We start from the raw sequence: 18,613 nt of genomic DNA on the forward strand, positions 1-18,613 counted from the left end.
CCAGCTCAGCTGTGGGCCCTCTGGAGCCTCTGGGGCTCCAGCGTCTCCCCAGGTGCCTGAGTAATGGGGTGCAACAGCTGCCCAGGTCACTACCACTCCTCACTTTGCAAGCTGCCAGCTCCTGCCTGGAGGGCAGCACTGTTGGCGCTCAGCTCCTTCTAGATGGTTCTGGCTCCTAAAGGCCACTGGGAGCTGGAGAACACATGTATGCCAGCACGTACCTGCTACATGTTCACATTCATTCTGCAAACAGCCGTTCAGAGCCCACGCTGTGCCAGGCTGGGCGCTGAGCACAGAAGGGAAAGATAGGGCTTCAGCTCTGAGTGGCCTGGGCCACCCAGCAGAACCAGCCAGGCCCCTGGTCTCCCTTTTAAGCCAGCCAACTGCCAAGCAGCCATGCGAGTGAAGCATTCTGGGAACAACAGGGGAGGGAAGGGAAAACTCAGGCGCCATAGTGGACAGTGCTTGGAGAAGGTGTCAGAGAACCTTGAAGGTCAAGTTGGATTTCCCAGCCTGGAGGGAGAGCAGAGGAAGCAGCCCCGTGTGTGTTTTAGGAATTGCGCACAACTTCTCGTTGGGGAAAGCGAAGCCTGGGGCGGTAGGCTGGGCCACCATTGGGTATCTCTCCAGGCGTCTATATCAAGATTCCAACTTGTCCATCCTTCTGGCCACCCAACCACCCCCCTACTGCCCCCATTTTCTGGGCTCTGGCCAATAAACAGTCCTCGGAAAACCTTCATACCAGGGTCCTAGAGGCCGAGGTGGCATCCAGTGGACAACAGGTCTCACTGAGGATACTATTGTGCCCAAGGAGCTGAAGAGAGGTCAAGGCTGGCGCTCCAAGGGGGCGATGGAACTGAACTTGGCCTCCCCAGGGCAACACGGCTTTGACATGTGAAGGTCCAGGAAAGGGGAGAAGGTGGAAGAGAACAGACATTTCAGAGAAGATTCCTTTTCCCCATAAGGGCAGTTTCTGTTGGGGGCAGGGGAGTCAAGTTCTCGTGTTCTCCTTCTCTCCCCACCCACCTGGTCCTCGTAAATCCCTTTCTCCAGCCCCATATGGAGAGGTTTCTCCCCTCGTTCAGATTGTTCCGTATGTCACGACAATTTTCGGTGGCCTGCGGGCAGGCAAGATGGTCATGCTCCAGGGAGTGGTCCCTCTCAATGCACGCAGGTAAGGGGGTGCTCCAGTGGGGAGCTGGGGGCCCCTCTCTGCCTTTGGGGTGTCTGGGGGGGGTCTCTGACCAGGGATGCCCACCAGGTTCCAGGTAGACTTCCAGTGCGGCTGCAGCCTGTACCCCCGGCCAGACATCGCCATCCACTTCAACCCCCGCTTGCACACCGCCAAGCCCCATGTCATCTGTAACACCCTGTACCTCGAACGCTGGCAGACTGAGGCCCGGTGGCCCCACGTGGACCTGCAGAGAGGAGCCAGCTTCTTCCTCCTCTTTCTCTTCGGAAATGAGGAAATGAAGGTGGGTGGAAGGGACGGGCCTTGGTGTCTAGAGCCTGCTAGACACTCCTCCTTCCTTTGCCTGGATGCCCCGTGTCACTGTGTTGAGGGGCATTGCCGGGAGGGCCAAGCAGCCGCCAAGCTCAGTTCCAAGCTGCACTGGGCTCGAGTGGCGGCAAGAAAGCCCTGTCATGCGTGGCCCTGGGGAGGGCCCTACTGCCACGGTCATGGCGAGGACCTCGAGAGCGCCTGTGATGTGCAGGGCCACCCCGAATCCTCACCACACTGTGGATGAGGTGGGTCCTCACATCCTCCCCACCAGGGAGGGAGTGGAGTGGGCAGGGGGCAGGGAGAGAGAACTCCACCTCAAGGCTTTCACCGCATATGTGGGCTCCCGCCAGAAAGACGCCAGGACCTTGACCTCTCCAGGGGAAAGGGGAGTGGAGGGAGGGCCCTATGGTGTAGGGGTCACATGGCCTCCTGGACCTCCACTTCCTCATCTGTGTGTAGATGGGGCTCTGAGGCCGCTAGATCTGCTGAGAGACAAATGAGGGACAGCGTGGGGAAAGTGCTGTGTGCCAGGCAGAGGGACACAGAGGGACAGTGAGAGGTGCTTTGGTCCCAAGGCCAGCCCTGCCGTCTGCCAGCTGGGCAACCTTGGGAAAGTCACATAAGCTCCCCAAACCCTTGGACACCTCGTCTGTAAATCGTGCCCATCAAGTTGGTGTCAAGTTCAATGAGGGACGTTCCAGATGAGAGTGCCCACCGTTGCCTGGCACATAAGTATCTGTCCGTCCCTCCAGGTGAGCGTGAATGGGCAGCACTTTCTCCACTACCGCTACCGGCTCCCACTGTCCCGTGTGGACACCCTGGGGATATTCGGTGACATCTTGGTGGAGGCCGTTGGATTCCTGAACATCAACGTGAGTTCCCTTGGGGCCATCGTACGTTCTGAGTGGCCACTTCCCCTGATGCCTAGACAGGCTCAGGACCTCCTGCCGCCCCAGACAGGCCTTGTCATACCAGTGACAACCAAGGTGGAAGGGGGCCATCAAGGTGTGGAATGAGAAGGGGACCACAGAAGGGGACCCAAGAGACATGGCCAGGAAGTGAATCGCTTGGACACTTGGAGCCAGGGGCCCAAACAGTAACTCGCTATGCCATTTCCATCCGAGGTGCTTATTAAAAATGCATATTCCGGGGTGCCTGAGTGGCTCAGTCGGTTAAATGTCCGACTTCGGCTCAGGTCATGATCTCACCATTCATGGGTTCGAGCCCTGCGTTGGGTTCTGTGCTGACAGCTAGCTTGGAGCCTAGAGCCTGTCTTTAGATTCTGTGTCTCCCTCTCTCTCTGACCCGTCCCTGCTCACGCTGCTTCTCTCTCTCAGAAATAAATAAAACATTAAAAATAAAAAAAAAAGAAAGAAAATGCAGATTCCTAGGGGCACCTGGGTGGTTCCGTAGGTTAAGTGTCCCACTTCGGCTCAGGTCATGATCTCACGGTTTGTGAGTTCGAGCCCCATGTTGGGCTCTGTGCAGACAGCTCGGAGCCTAGAGCCTGCTTCACATTCTGTCTCTCTGTCTCTCTGCCCCCTCCCCTGCCCACGCTCTGTTTCTCTCTCAAAAATAAACATTAAAAATAATAATAAAAATAAAAGTGCAGATTCCTAAGCCCCACCACCAGACATTCTGACTCAGTGAGCCTGAGGTGGGGCCTAGGAATCAACATGTTCAAATGCCAGGTTTGAGAACTGCTAACGAAGCCAAGGGGGAGAATGAGGAGCTACCAAAGCCAGCCTCTGGCCCCCTCCCGGGTGCAGGCAGGGCAGGCGGGAGCCCCCCAGATGGCCCTCAGAGCCTGCAGTGGTCCTGAATCCCGCGTGTTGCTTTTTCTTTCCCGACAGCCATTTCCAGAGGGCAGTAGCGAGTATCCAGTTGGATATGTGAGTCTCTGGGGAGCACGGTCGGCCCTTGTCCAGCCCCGCGAGCTGAGCCACTGAGCTCCCTCCTCCCCCAGCCTGACCTGGTTGACAAGAGCCAGCTGCTCCTTCCCTCCTGCACAGTTGCCACGGATACCGCTGGCCCCACTTCCGTCCCTGGCCAGCCGGGATTTTCCTCTCCCAGCCTGAGCCCCTTGGGCTTGGGAAGATGGGTGGGGTAGGCTGGCTGCCCAGAATGGGCGGAGCCCCAGTATGGCCATCAGAAGATCCCTCTCAGGGGGTGATTTCTGTTCCCAGAAACCCCCCGAGGAAGCTGGGCTTGGCCTGCAGGGCAGAGGGGAGGGGAGGCCCAAGGCCATGCCAATAAGTGAATGACAGACCCTCTCTCCGGCTCTTCCCCATTATCCCAGAGCTGGTGTCCCGAGCTCCAATCATGCACCTGCATTGTCTTTGAGAGAGAGAAACCCCAAACACCCCCAATCCTTGGTAATAATATTAAGAGGCTCTCTTCCACTGAGCTAACACCACATGGCCTCCATGTCCCTTTTCTTCCCTTGACAGCCCTTCCTGCTGAAGAGCCCCAGCCTGGTGAGTGACCTCCCTCCTGGGTCATCTTGGGTGGGCACCCCGCCCCCACCCCCACCCCAGTGGGAAATGCCCTCAGCACCAAGGTCTCCCCTTCCTTTATAGAAGAAGCTTGCGGGCTGCCGGTGGGTCTGGCAGCTTTGGGCTAAAGCTCCCGCTTCTTGCCTTTTCTCCATTTATTCTGAACACAATTACTTGATACTCTTCTGTGCCTGGCCCGGTGCCAGGCTCTAGGATAGAGGGACTAGCCAGTCTCAGCAGGCTGGTGGGGAGACAGACCAGTGAACGGGCCATTACAATTCAGGGTACAGCGATCCGGAATATACTTGGCGCTCAGGTCTGGGATGGGGGGCGGGGGGGTGCCCTGAAAGGCCAGGGAGAGTCGTGCATAGGAGACCAGGCCTGCAACAGGTGTCTAATAAATGAGCAAAGCCGAGTCTTCTCCCGGCTGCAGGCCTGAAGCCAGACTTCCCTGCTCGAGCGCTCCATGGCCCCTGGGGGGCGGCAGCCCTCCCCAAGCCCCTCCGTGTGTCCCTCCTCACTTATCTCCGTCCCCCTACAGGAGGTGCCCTGCTCGCGGGCCCTTCCCAAGGGTCTCTGGCCGGGACAGGTCATCGTTCTGCGGGGGCTGGTCTTGCCAGAGCCAAAGGAGTAAGTCTCCAGGTGGGAGGGAGGGAGAAGCATCCTTGAGCCACGCATGCGCTTTACATGCATCACTTCGTTCATTTCCAACAGCGTCGCTCTGTGGTTGGGGCCACCAGTGCTCAGGCTGCCTCCAGGGCCCCGGACAGCCCCAGTTCTGGGAGTATCTTCCCTGCCTGTACATCTAGTCAGGCCAACCAGCCTCTCGTCGCAGGTCCCAGCTGGGACTCCGGGAAAGGTCCTTTACAGGCTCAGGCTGAGACCCAGAGAGCGAACCCCACCTGCCAGGGTGACACGGGGCAGTGCGGTGGTTTGAGCCGCCCCAGAGAGGAGGCATTGGGAGCTTGGAGCCACACACGAACTACGCGGATGCTGCCTGACCTCTCCTACAGGGGGCGCTCCTGCTCCATCCCTCAAACCCTAGTGGCTCTGAGCCAGACTAGAGTCTCTTTCTTCCTCTCTCCCCTCCTTGCCTTCTGCCCGGTCTCCTTTCCTTCTTGCTGGAATCGCACTGGATTTCATGACTTTTCCGGGCCAGGTCGCCTGGGTTTGACTTCTGCTGAGGACACTTCCTCCCTGTGCACCTTCAAGGCAGCTTCTTTTCCTTTCTGGGCTTCAATATCCTTGTCCGTAAAAAGAGGTAATGATACTGCCAGCCTCAGGGGTGGGTACATGCTTAGAATTGTGCCAGGCATGTAGTAAGGGCTCCACAAATGTGACAGTAGCAGAATTATCTCCACGGAGGGGGCAGGAGAGGAAGGAGGGTGCCCTGTATTCTCCCTTTCTGTTTCGGTTTTGGTTTTGATTTTGAAAACACTGACCTCAGGGCTCCTGGGTGGGCTCAGTCGGTTAAGCATCCGACTTCGGCTCAGGTCATGATCTCACGGTTCGTGGGTTGGAGCCCCGCGTTGGGCTCTGTGCTGACAGCTCAGAGCCTGGAGCCTCTGTGTCTCCCTCTCTCTCTGACCCTCCCCTGCTCATGCTCTCTCTCTCTCTCCCTCAGAAATAAATAAAACATTTTTAAAAAATTGAAAACACTGACCTCATTACACTGTTGCCCCTGCATGCTCTTGATCAGACCTGTGAGCTCTGGGGCAGGCTTGCAGCCCAGCCCTGGACGGCACCAACCTCCAAAGCCAGGCACAGTTGGGTTGGAATCCTGGTTTTGCCTCCCATAAACTATGTGGTCTTGGGCAAGGCACCACACCTCTCTGTGGCTGGAGTCCCGAGTTTCTCCCATCAGAAGTAAAGGAGAAAGATCATCTCAGTTGCAAAGGAAAAACGAAAAAGTCCTCAGTGATAGAAGGAACACCCGCCCCAACACAACATGGAGACATGACATCAGCTTTAGGTCCTAGCTCAAAGTCTAATGGTTATTATACATTTTTTTTAGATTTAATGATCTATTTTATTTTTTTTAATCCAACTATATATTTGTTCAGGAGTAGAATTTAGTGATTCATCACTTACATATCATTTACATATAACACGCAGGGCTCATCCCAAGCAGTGTCCCAAGCCCCTCACCCCTTTAGGGCTTCCCCCCACCCAACTCCCTGCCAGCAACTCTCAGTTTCTTCTCTGTATTTAGGAGTCTTTTATGGTTTGCCTCCCTCTCTGTTTTTATCTTATTTTTGCTTCCCTTCCCTTATGGTCATCCGTTTTGTATCTTAAATTCCACATATAAGTGAGATCATGATATTTCTCTTTCTCTGATGACTTCTTTCGCTTAGCATAATACCTCTAGTTCCATCCACGTTGTTGCAAATGGCAAGATTTCATTCTTTTTCATTGCCAAGTAATATTCCGTTGAATATACACACCACATCGCCTTCACCCATTCATCAGTTGATGGACATTTGAGCTCTTTCCATACTTTCACTATTGTCGATAGCGCTGCTAGAAACATTGGGGTGCATGTGCCCCTTTGAAACAGCACCCCTGTATCCCCTGGATAAATACCTAGTAGTGCAATTGCTGGGTCATAGGTAGTTCTATTTTTAAATTTTTGAGGAACCTGCATACTGTTTTCCAGAGCGGCCGCACCAGTTTGCATTCCCACCAACAGTGCAAGAGGGATCCCTTTTCTCCACATCCTCGCCAACCTCTGTTGTTGCCTGAGTTGTTAATTTTAGCCATTCTGACAGGTGTGAGGTGGTATCTCATAGTAGTTTTGATTTGTATTTCCTTGGTGATAAATGATGCTGAGCATTTTTTTCATGTGTCTGTTAGCCATCTGAATGACTTCTTTGGAAAAGTGTCTAGTCATGATTTTTGCTCATTTCTTCACTGGATTATTTGTTTTATTTGGGTGTTGAGTTTGATAAGTTCTTTAAAGATTTTGGAGACTAACCCTTTATCTGATATGTCGTTTGCAAGTATCTTCTCCCATTCTGACAGTTACCTTTTAGTTTTGCTGATTGTTTCCTTCACTGTGGAGAAGCTTTTTNGATTTGTATTTCCTTGGTGATAAATGATGCTGAGCATTTTTTTCATGTGTCTGTTAGCCATCTGAATGACTTCTTTGGAAAAGTGTCTAGTCATGATTTTTGCTCATTTCTTCACTGGATTATTTGTTTTATTTGGGTGTTGAGTTTGATAAGTTCTTTAAAGATTTTGGAGACTAACCCTTTATCTGATATGTCGTTTGCAAGTATCTTCTCCCATTCTGACAGTTACCTTTTAGTTTTGCTGATTGTTTCCTTCACTGTGGAGAAGCTTTTTATTTTCATGAGGTCCCAATAGTTCATTTTTGCTTTTGTTTCCCTTGCCTCTGGAGGCATATCAAGTAAGAAGTTTTTGCAGCCAAGGTCAAAGAGGTTATTGCCTGTTTTGTCCTCTAGGATTTTGATGTCTTCCTGTCTTATGTTTAGGTCTTTCATCTATTTTGAGTTCATTTTTGTGTATGGTGTAGGAAAGTGGTCCAGGTTCATTCTTCTGTATGTTGCTGTCAAGTTTTCCCAGCACCATTTGCTGAAGAGACTGTCTTTATTCCATTAGATATTCTTTCCTGCTTTGTCAAAGATTAATTGGTCATGGGTTTGTGGGTTCTCTATTCCGTTCCATGGATCTAAGTGTCTGTTTTTATGCCAGTACCATACTGTCTTGATTATTACAGCTTTGTAACACAGCTTGAAGTCCGGAATTGTGATGCCTCCAGCTTTGGTTTTCATTTTTAGGATTGCTTTGGCTATTCGGGAGTCTTTTCTGGTTCCGTACAAATTTTAGGATTGTTTGTGCTAGCTCTGTGATGACTGCTCGTGCTATTTTGATAGGGATTGCATTGAATATGTAGATTGCTTTGGGGAGTATCAACATTTTAACAATATTTGTTCTTCCAATCCGTGAGCGTGGAATGTTTTTCCATTTCTTTGTGTCATCTTCACTTTCCTTCATAAGCTTTCTGTAGTTTTCAGTGTGTAGATTTTCCACCTCTTTGGTTAGGTGTGTTCCCAGGTATCTTACGTTTTTTAGTGTAATTGTGAATGGGATCGATTCCTCGATTTCTCTTTCTGCTGCTTCATAATGGGTGTACAGGAATGCAACCAATGAAAAGTCTAATGGTTATTATTAGTGACACAACAAGTAGTTTAGCTGCTTTTCTCAAGGACATAGAATTCACATGCCCTCAAAGGCCTGACAGGTCACAGGAATAGCGAAGTCCCGGGCTGGGAAGTGCCAGGCTGGGAAGGCAAAGTGGAAAGAATATTTCCATAGACCCACTCATGCTGGATCTTCTGATTATTTTAAAAGAGAAGCTGGAAGCCATCTTTCATACAAAGTTTCTCAATTTCTGACCACCGTAGTACTTTGAAGTTAAAGAACACGAGGGAGCAACCTGGACGTTTCTCCAGGCCACTTCAGCCGTGGGTCACTGACATTAAGACGTAGCACAGTACCTGGCATCTAGCCAGTCTGAGATAAATGCGGCTGTCACTGTTGTTTTCTGGAGGCAACTGTGGCTTGAGTTGGACAGAGGGAGTAAGAGTTAGAGGGCTCGGAATTCGTCTGCGTTAAACATCTGTCCTTTCCTCTCCAGCCCTCCCCCCAAGCCCTGAGGGTGTGGGGATGCTGCAGCTGCTAAGAGCTTCCACAGAACTTCACTAGGTGTCCCCAGGGAGTCTGTTACCCAGCCTGGGGCTGTGCTGGATAGAGCGGAAGAGCCGGGGTGGGGACACTGAGGCCTCTAAGAATTCTTAGGCCAATGGGAAGACAAAGACTTTTCTGGGGAAGCACACGGGGAAAGGGTTTGGGGCTGGAGGCGGGGTCCCTGCCTTCCAAGCTTCTTCCCAGGGATGAGCCCTTGCTGGCTCCCGCCCAAAGCTGGAAATGTATGGGGTGGCTTCCTGGCCCAGATCCAACGGGATCCCTTTTCCACTCTTTGCCCCACCACGTGCATCCTGGCCTCCCAACTATCAACCGCTTCCTGCCCAGGAGTCAGTCATCAGTAGCTTCAGGGGTTTTGCTTCAAAAGTGATTTTGGAAGCTCCCAGGACCTGAGACAGAATCCGGCTGCCCTGTGAGAGGCGGACGCCAGAGAGCAGGAAGACCCTCAGATCTGGAGTCCTGCGGTGTTCGCATCCCAGCCCAAAGCCCTACAACTCTTACTAGTCCCAGAGCCGGTCCCGGAACTTCTTGTCCCCATCAGTTATACGGGCTGATGATCCACAAGGCACAGGATTTCTGTGAGGACTCCAGAAAAGCAAACAGTAGCCAGTAAAACACCTCCGGTGTGCCTTGCCGGATTTCACGTCCATTCTCTCCTTTGTTCCTATCAATGGCTCTAGAGGCAGGTATTGTATTACATAGTAATATTTTTTTTCTTTTTTTCTTATTTATTTCTAGGAGAGAAGAGAGAGAGAGACAGTGTGAGCAGGGGAGGGTCAGAGAGAGAGGGAGATACAGACTCTGAAATAGGCTCCAGGCTCTGAGCTGGCAGTCAGCACAGAGCCCGACGCGGGGCTCGAACCCACGAACCGCGAGATCATGACCTAAGCGAAAGTCGAACGCTTAACCGACTAAGCCACCCAGGCGCCCCACATGGTAATATTTTTTAAACAATAGGTGTGATTTGTGTGCTTACTAAGTGCTGTTCTCGCACTTGACATATGTTAACTCAGTTCTCACAACTCATGAGGCAGGTATAATACTCTTCTCCCCACTTTACAGATGAGGAGACTGAGGCACAGAGACAATAATTGACCTGCCCAAGCTCTCAGGACTAGAAAGCAACAGAGCAGGGTGGCAGCCAGGTAGCCTGGCTCTAACCCCTGCAAGACAATACCTGCCCTATAACACTTGGTGAACATTAGCGACTACGAAAATAATTATCCCCATTTTGAGGAAGGGGAAATGAGGCTCAGACAAGGTCACGTGCTCCCCCATGGACCTTGGCCAATGCGTGGTGTTGTGCTTGAGACTCGCTCTAGTGTTCCCACCCCCTCCGGGCTGCCGGACCTTCCAGCTGCTCGCCCACCTCCATCCCTCCCCTCAGGGTCTGGCAGCCACAGCTCAGAGGCGGCCCCTTCCCTCACCCCTTCTTGCAGCTTCACGCTGAGCCTGCGGGACGAGGCGGCTCACGTTCCCGTGACGCTCAGGGCTTCCTTCGCAGACAGAACTCTGGCCTGGATCTCGCCCTGGGGGTGCAAGAAGCTGATCTCAGCCCCCTTCGTGTTCTACCCGCGGCGATTCTTCGAGGTCAGTCAGAGCCAAGTGGCCTCGTCCCTCCTGGGGGGCAGAAAGCTGCCTTCCCAGAAGGGGTGGGGGGAGACAGGGGTGCGTCTTGGGGTCACGGGTGGAGGGTGCGCGGCTGGGACCAGAGCCTGGCAGAGAAAACGTCTGTGCCGAGACACTCAACCCTCCACTCCCCAAACACAGATGCAGTTAATCAGGGCTGCCCCTGGCATTGGTGTTATTTAAAAAAAAAAAAAAAAAAAGTCTAGACTCAAGTGCAGCTGGGGTTGAGCCCACTGCTCAAGGGAACGCCACCGGCACAGATGGTGAAACCAAGGACCAGGGCAGAGATGATCCTTGGGGAAGGTCACAATGATCTGGTGCCAAGCGCGACACCCAGTCCTGTTCTTTCCCACCACCAGGTGCCCTCTGGTTCCCGTCTTTGTGACCTCTGAGGGGAGGGCTTGCTGGGTGGGGCATCGGGCAGGCCGTGCACGGTCCGTCTGTCTGTCTGGGAGCCTGCAGAGCCTTCCCGTCCTTTTCCAGGTGCTGCTCCTATGCGAGGAGGGGGGGCTGAAGCTAGCGCTCAACGGGCAGGGCCTGGGGGCCGCCAGTGTGCACCATCGGGTCCTGGAGCGGCTGCGGGAGCTCCGGGTCAGTGGCAGCGTCCAGCTCTACTGTGTTCATTACTGAGGAGGGAGCCAGGGCGACCCCCCCACCGCCAGGGAAGAGAAGGGCCAGCCCCCTCGCGGCACCCCTCCACGCGGATCCGCTTTCCTCCCTTCGATAAACTGTGTGCCTTTCACAGGGGCTTTCAGAAGCCCCGGCCTGGGATCGGCACACCCTGTGTGCACTCACATCTCATCCGCAAGCACTCGGTCACGGGGCCACGGGGCCACTGCTGTGGCCTTGGTATATCTGCGGTGTTCCTGGTACGTCTCTTTATACCATCCGATTTTGCGTCTTCCACTTCCGGTGCCATTTTCCCTTGTATTTTCAGCTTGCTTGCTTGCTATTGGACTGATGAAATCTTTATCACCCTCCTCACCTTGTGTCTGTTATAGCGGTTTGGAAGTTATAACTGCATTTATACTTCTAGTGGTTTTCCTTACTTTTTCTTTTTCTTTTTTTTAAATGTTTATTTATTTATTTAGAGAGAGAAAGAGAGAGAGCCGGGGAAGGGCCGAGAGAGAGGGGGAGAGAGAATCCCAAGCACGCTCCACACTGTCAGCACAGAGCCCCATGCGGAGTTCGAACTCACAGACCGTGAGATCGTGACCTCACCTGAAATCAAGAGTCAGACGCTCAACCAACTGAGCCACCCAGGCGTCCCATTATTATTTTTATTTTTATTAATAAGATTGACTTTTGGGAATGGGTAAAACTCTGAGTTTTAACATGTACGTAGGTTTGTGTACTCACGACTGCCCCAATCAGGACGCGTAAAGACCCCATCGCCCCAAAACACTCTCTTGTCACTGCTTTGTAATCATACCACCTCCACCCCTTCCCGTAACCCCAGCAACCCAAGGATCTGCTTTCCACTCCTACGTTTTCCCTTTTCAAAAATGCCATATAAATGGAATCCTACAGTATCTGACCTATTGGATCTGGTTCCTTTCACTGTGCATCATCGTTCTGAGATCAATCTAAGTAGCAGTTTGCATCAGGGACCGTTTCTCTTGTTATTCCGTAGTGTTCAGTTGGACCACAATTCGTTTATCTGCTGACCCATCGAAGAGGATTTGGGTGGTTTCCAAGTTTTGGCAATCAAGAGTAGAGCTACTAAAAACCATTGCGTACAAATCTTTGATGAAATGAGCTTTAACTTTTCTAGGGTAGGTACCTGGTAGTGCAATTTCTGGATCATATGATAAATGCATTTTTGACCTTAGCAGAAACTGCCCAGCAGTTTTCCAGAATTGTTTCAAAGTGGCTGTGCCATTTTGCATTCCCATCAGCAAGGTGGGAGACTTCTAGTGGTCCTGCATCCTCGCAATTGTTATTGTCAGTGTTTTTGTTTTTTATTTTTTTAATGTTTATTTATTTTTGAGAGAGAGAGACACAGAGAGTGGGATCAGGGAAGGGGCAGAGAGAGAGGGAGACACAGAATCCGAAGCAGGCTCCAGGCTCTGAGCTGTCAGCACGGAGCCCGATACGGGGCTCGAACTCACAAACCATGCGATCGTGACCTGAGCCGAAGTCTGACGCGCAACCGACCGAGCCACCCAGGTGCCCCTAGTGTTTTTTATTTCAGCCACCCTCACCGGTGTGGGGGTGGGGAGGGGTCTCCATGTGGTTTTAACTGGCATTTCACTAATGGCTGAAGATGGTGAGCAGTTTTTTTATATGCTGGTTTACCATCCATGTATTCTCTGTTGTGGTGACTGTTCTCGCCTTTGATGTTGTTGTTTTCTAAGTAATCCTTACAGCCAGTGTAGTGCCCAAAGCTACAACCCTGAAATCAAGAGTCACGTGCTCCACCGACTGAGCCAGCCAAGTGCCCCTCTTTTCTCCATGTTTTGATTGAGTTGTTGGTTTTTTTTACCCTTGACTTTGAAGGATTCTTTATTCAACCTGGATAGAAGTCCTTTGTCAAAGATGTTAGTTGTAAAGAATGTCTCCCCACCTTAGCTTGTTTTTTCATTCGGTTTCTTTCACCAAGTGTAAGTTGAGTTTTGGGGAAGTCCAATTCGTCAGTTTTTTCTTTCATGGATTAACTTTTTGGTATCATAGCTACGAATTCTTTGCCTAGTGAGGATTTCTCCTTTGTTTCCATCTAACAGTTGTGTACTTTTGTTAAGTAATGACATTGAACCAAGTAAATCCGAAGATCAAACTGGCTTTATTAAACCATTCCCGTAGGGCCGCACCCCATCCGACAAGTAGAGAGGCTCTCCAAGGAGTTGAACAAAATGGAAGGTTCTTATTAGCAAAAGAAAAGATTGTTCCTGGCAGGCCTGCTTTCTAGGGGAAAAGGTCTTAACATGCAGAAAACCGCATCTTTCTTTGGGGGTCGGAGAGGACCCAGGTGCTCACTGACGCTGATGGAAAGAAAAATTTCCTGACTGGTTGAGGCCACATTTCTGGGGGAGGCTGAAATTCCAATTAGATTCGGTAGTAAGTCCCAGTTTGAGAACTCAGTCCAAGTGACACCATTTGGGACCTGTCGTCTTCTTTTTGAGCAACCTCAATAAACTCAACTTATATAAAAAGACTAGTCTGGAAGGGTGCCTGGCTGACTCAGTTGGAGGAGGGTGCGACTCTTGATCTTGGGGTCATGAGTTTGAGCCCCACGTTGGGTGTAGAGATTACTTAAATAAGTAAATAAGTACTTTAAAAAACAAGACTAGTCTATAGAAAGTAAGAACATGATCATCACTCAGAGCGAAATTACTTTACGAAATGATTAGAGAAAGAACCTCGTTCCCATTGCTTAAATATTAACAACACTCTGTTAAAAGTGAAGTTTAAGCTGAAGCCCATTCCTAAGCAATCTCCTGGACCAAGGCACAGATATCTTCCAAGGAAGATCGGTGACTTCCACCCACAGCTGTTCTCTGATGGCACATTCCAGAAGCCTTGGGAGTTCTTCAAACATGCTAGTTCCTGGTGCCCGCCCCAGATGGGTGAGATCAGAATGTCTGGGTGTGGGGCTTGTGCCTCAGAATATTCTAAGAGCCCCCAGGAGATTCTGACATGCAGCTTGGATTGGGAATGACTATTCCAGGCCTTGAAGACTCTGGAAATCTCTGTATACCATTACATATGAAAGTGCTCCAGGAAGGAAAAGTGCCTAGGTATCAGCCAGCTGAGATCGAGGCTTGAGGGATGGGACCCAGGCTGTCTACAGCAGGGCAGGGATAGAGGGTAAGATAAAGTAGAATGCCACAGAATACGGGGGCACCCCAAGTTAGGGAGCCAAGACCCTTGTGCATATCCAGAGCAGGAGGGAGGGTGGAGAATGTGCCAGACTCAAAATGACTAGATCTCACTTGACCCCATGGAGATCAAGAGCTCAGATAGACCCCGTGGACTCTCCGATCTTCAGTTCCTTCACTGCAGAATGAGGATGATAAGTCATTGATCTGATCCCTCCCCCACACACACAGGGCTGGGAGGTTTGCTTGTGAGCAGCCCTCTCAGTTTTCCAGCACTTTCCCACACATTTCGTTCTGTAAAAACCGTGTGATGTAGACAAGATGAGGATGAAGCCGGGCCGACTGGCAGAGTAATTTGTCAGAAGTCACAGAGCTGGTCTGGGGGTACCCGAGGCGGAACCAGCTCTTCCTGTCTCCTGGTCAGGAGCTCTCCGCCGATTATCCTCTTGAACATGGTTCCCAAGGCATAGAGCCTGAGTTCAAATCCTGCTGTCTGCATGAGCTTAGATGTCACGGCTTTGGGCAAATTCAGTGCATCCACATGGAAAGGGATGGATCATTACATCAACCCTGGCAGGATGCTTGTGAATTTATGAGTCAACGTGACTTAAAGTGCTGCGTACTGAGTTGGAACTCAATAAATGGTGGCCCTTGCTGGAAATGTGAGAAATCACCACCATGTTACCAGCACTCCCTCCCCCAGCATGAACAGAACCTAGGAAACAGGGCAACACGCCAAAGGTGTGTCCCTAATGGGGACCGTATCTCAGATAGGTGATGAAGCACCCACCTTTGCTCTCTGGACAGGTGGACTCTATCTGTTCAACAACCTTCTCCCGCACAGAGCTGATGACCTCGCACGCACGCACGGTCTGTATGGTATGGTGTACGAGGGTTGTTGATCTGGTTGCTTAAAGATGTGAGGAACTTACCTGCGAATCACAGAGCATCTCTGGTGGGGGAACCAGGCTGCAGGACAGGAAAGGGTTGGAAAGGAGGCCAGGACCCCCATGGCTGTCCTGTTGACATTCTGTACCACCAGCCGCTCCGTCACTCTATCGCTACGTATGGTATTCAATGCCTTCGTGTGTCCTGCTCTGTTCATGCATTTCATCAGAAGGAGACAGCGTTTCTTTTCTTTTTTTAATGTTTATTTATTTTTGAGAGACAGAGAGAGAGTGCAAGCTGGGGAGGGTCAGAGAGAGACGGAGACACAGAATCCGAAGCAGGCTCCGGGCTCCGAGCTGTCAGCACAGAGCCCAATGCGGGGCTTGAACTCACAAACCATGAGATGATGACCTGAGCCAAAGTCAGACGCTTAACCGACTGAGCCACCCAGGTGCCCCAGGAGGCAGCTTTTCTTAAAAACCTCCTTTGTCCCAGGCCCCATGTGGGTGTTCGATGTGTTATCTCATTTCACTCTTCCCTATCCCAAAGGGGCAAGAAGTATTACCGTTCCCCGCCTTGAGGAAACTGTCTCTTGAGCCTCAGGGAGACCAGATGGCACCCCCAAGGTATCTGCTGAGATGGCTGTGGAGCCAGGATCTAGACCCAGGGCTCACCAATTCCGAAGGGCCTGCTCTCTCTGTGGAGCTGGGCTGATACTGTGTGGACTGTTTGCAAACAAGAAGTTCTGTTTGGGAACATGAGAGGGTGAACCATAAAATGTAGTTCAATTGACATATAACCAATCCCATCCTATAGAGAATAAAGGTCCAGAGTCTTTTATTTCCAAAGCATCCAAGGTTGCTGAGCAGGCAAGAACACAGTTTAACAAGTCAGCATGCACACGCTCATGCTTCTAAACCCAACGGCTGATATTTAAACAGAAAATCCTTCCCCGCCTGCAAGGGCCACATTCTCATCTCCCAGGCAGATGGCCCCATGCTCATAGCCCCTCAAAAACATTCCCAACCAGGCCTCCGGGCATGGTGTTTGGTGCACTTCAGGGGAAACCAGGGAGGTGTGGATGCGTGCTGGGTAAGGGATGCCCTTTGCGCGGGCGCCAGATACTAGATTCAGGAAAAATGACCTGCGCTCCTACCCCCAAGTCGTGGAAAAGGAGGGAGGGTCCCAGGAGTACATGTGTGTCCGCTGAGCACATGTTCATTCAGATGTGTGCGGCTGTGCACGTGATGTGTGGGTGTGTTTCTGCACGTATGTCATCGTGAAACCATATGGCCCAGCATCTTTCTGATGTGTCCAAGCACCGCTCCCAGAAGTCCGTGTGGAGTCCCTTCCCTCCTTGCAGACCGACCCTCAAGCCTAGCGCCCCCGGCTAGTGGTGCCCATGGCCTCGTTGAGGCTCCTCCTTAGATCCCCTCCTGGCCTCGGGATGCTGTTCTCTCTTGGCCGATGTCCCCAGAGGCAGCTCGGCCAGGGAGCCGGATCTCATGGGTCACACAGTTGGGGGCAGTGGGGCTGACGTCTCCAGCCAGCCCTCCAGGCCACACAACCCCAGGAGGGAGCATTATCGCCTCTCCTTCAAGTGTGGGAACCTGGGCTCCCAGATTGGCTCAAGGTCACTCCTTGAAAAGGCTGAGCTGGGTCTCTCCTCTGGCCCCGTCTCCCACCAGCTGCCCCCGTGGCCCCTCCTCCCACACCACGTTTCTTGTCGTTGCTCCACCCAGGACACCCCAGCTGCAAGAATTAATACTTTCTCTGTTCCCCTTCCTTCTATGCTCCTGATATCCGGAATGACATCGGCACTCTAACCCTTCATCCCAGGTTTCCCATCCTCAAAAGAGGGCCATCCTAAGTCCCCCAACCCCTCTCACACCCCTTCCCTCCACCCCCACGCCACGCCCCCAGCACCTGTGTCCAGTCCCAAGGTCCAGTCAATGCAAATTCTAGAAGTTTCTCCTGAATTCAGCTCCTCGTTCAACTCCCACCCCCTGAATTAGCTCAGGGCAGCCCTGTCCCTGCCTCTGTGACCCCCACAGCCTCTTGATCACCCCCTGCTTACCCCACACCCAGTCTCCCCAAGACCCAGTGAGACCTTCCCAAAGGGCACATGTGGCCTCAGGGCACAGAGCACACCCTTTGGATAGCAGCTCCCAAGCCTCCGCACCAGCCCCTCCTCAGCCCTTCTTGCCCTCTGCCTCCCCCCCTCCCCCAGGATGACTGAGTGGCTTGCCCTCCTCCTAGCCACAGAGCTGGCCCCTGCCTCTGCTCCCCTGCACATCTGGCTGCCTCTGCCTCCAATCCCCTCCCCCACCCCTATCTTCCTCTTCTCCCCCACACCAGACACCCCTCTCTGAGAAGCTGCCCCCGGGGGCCCCTGGGGGCCTGGCTCAGCTGCCACTTGCTGGGTCCCCAGGCCCCCAGGACGTCCACCTCCCTCTGCACAGATCATGTCTTGCTGGGATCCCCTGGGCCTGTCTGCACGTCCCCCTGGACTTTGAGCTCCGCCAGGGCAGGATCCTCTATGCTGTCCTCCCCGCTTCACCTCCAGGATCCCGCGAAGGGCCTGGCTCGGCATGGGGGCCGAGGAAATCTACGTGGAAGAGGGGCTGGAGGACCAGTGTGGCCAGACCCCCTCCCAGCCACTCCCCTCTCCCAGCCGGGGCAGGGCAGGCCCAGGGAAGGTGACACAAGGGGTCTATTCACTCCACCCCTAAATACCTAAGGCTCCAGCTAGGGCTTTGTCCACAGGAGCCAAAGTCTGAGCTTGTTCCCTCCCTGGATGAGGAAACAGAGGATGGTCACTGGGGACAGGGCGGCTCCCTTCCAGAGCCGGGCCAGACAGCCTTCCCTTTTCCAGATGATAAGGCAAGACATGCCTTTTCTGGAAGGTCCATTTCCTGGAATAAATATGTGAGCTTGTTTCGTTTCAGCTGCACAGCACTGAGCTGAAGACCCACCCTCTGCCTGCAACTTCAAAGACACAGAAAGGTGGGGGTACTGGGACTGGGTGGTTCACAGCCTAGGCAAGAATGATCTGGAACTGAGAGGAAAAAACTATGGAAGGAAGGAAGGAAGGGGAGGGACAGGTGCTGTGGGGGTGTAAGAAGGTCCAGATTCTTGGCAGGAGCTGAGGCAGGCATGGTGGGAATTAGTTCACCTCCCAGAGACCGAAGGCGTCCTCCCTACAGATGCAGCATCAAGGCTCCTCTGTGAACTGCGTGTGAGCAAGCTGGGCCCCTAAAGGCCCAGACAGACACAGCTTCCAGAACAAGGATCCAGCTTCCTTCGTGTTTCACTCACGGCGCCCCGCCCCCGCCTTACATCCCAGGCATGCAGTCCAGCCCTGGGGACACAGGCGATACCCACTCGGAAAAGACCTCATAGCCGCCCCTCCCACACCCCAGGGAAAAATAGGCTTTTATATAATAACTCATGTTTACACAAGTTTTCAAAATAGCAACTGGTGCCCACTCTTCCCAAGGCCAGCAGAGCAGACCGAGGGAGCCACCCCACGGCAGATTTGCCCTGATACA

General features: G+C 52.3%; 1 protein-coding gene across 2 annotated transcripts in view; it reads left to right on the plus strand.

Moving 5' to 3' along the window:
• LGALS12 (galectin 12) overlaps nucleotides 1–10,986 on the plus strand; it is an 11,712-nt gene extending 726 nt beyond the window's left edge. The window contains exons 2-9 of one of the 2 annotated variants that reach the window (XM_077759606.1): nucleotides 1,086–1,174; nucleotides 1,262–1,475; nucleotides 2,257–2,376; nucleotides 3,358–3,396; nucleotides 3,955–3,981; nucleotides 4,541–4,629; nucleotides 10,167–10,317; nucleotides 10,840–10,986. In XM_077759606.1, the coding sequence (XP_077615732.1) occupies nucleotides 1,086–1,174; nucleotides 1,262–1,475; nucleotides 2,257–2,376; nucleotides 3,358–3,396; nucleotides 3,955–3,981; nucleotides 4,541–4,629; nucleotides 10,167–10,317; nucleotides 10,840–10,986 (876 nt within the window). The remainder of the gene's footprint in view (nucleotides 1–1,085; nucleotides 1,175–1,261; nucleotides 1,476–2,256; nucleotides 2,377–3,357; nucleotides 3,397–3,954; nucleotides 3,982–4,540; nucleotides 4,630–10,166; nucleotides 10,318–10,839) is intronic. The other variant, XM_077759607.1, reaches the window with a different exon arrangement.
• Nucleotides 10,987–18,613: the final 7,627 nt, after the last annotated feature.

The sequence above is a fragment of the Crocuta crocuta genome, unplaced genomic scaffold (assembly GCF_008692635.1).
Source record: "Crocuta crocuta isolate KB4526 unplaced genomic scaffold, BGI_CrCroc_1.0 scaffold53, whole genome shotgun sequence".
NCBI classification, from domain to species: Eukaryota; Metazoa; Chordata; class Mammalia; order Carnivora; family Hyaenidae; genus Crocuta; species Crocuta crocuta.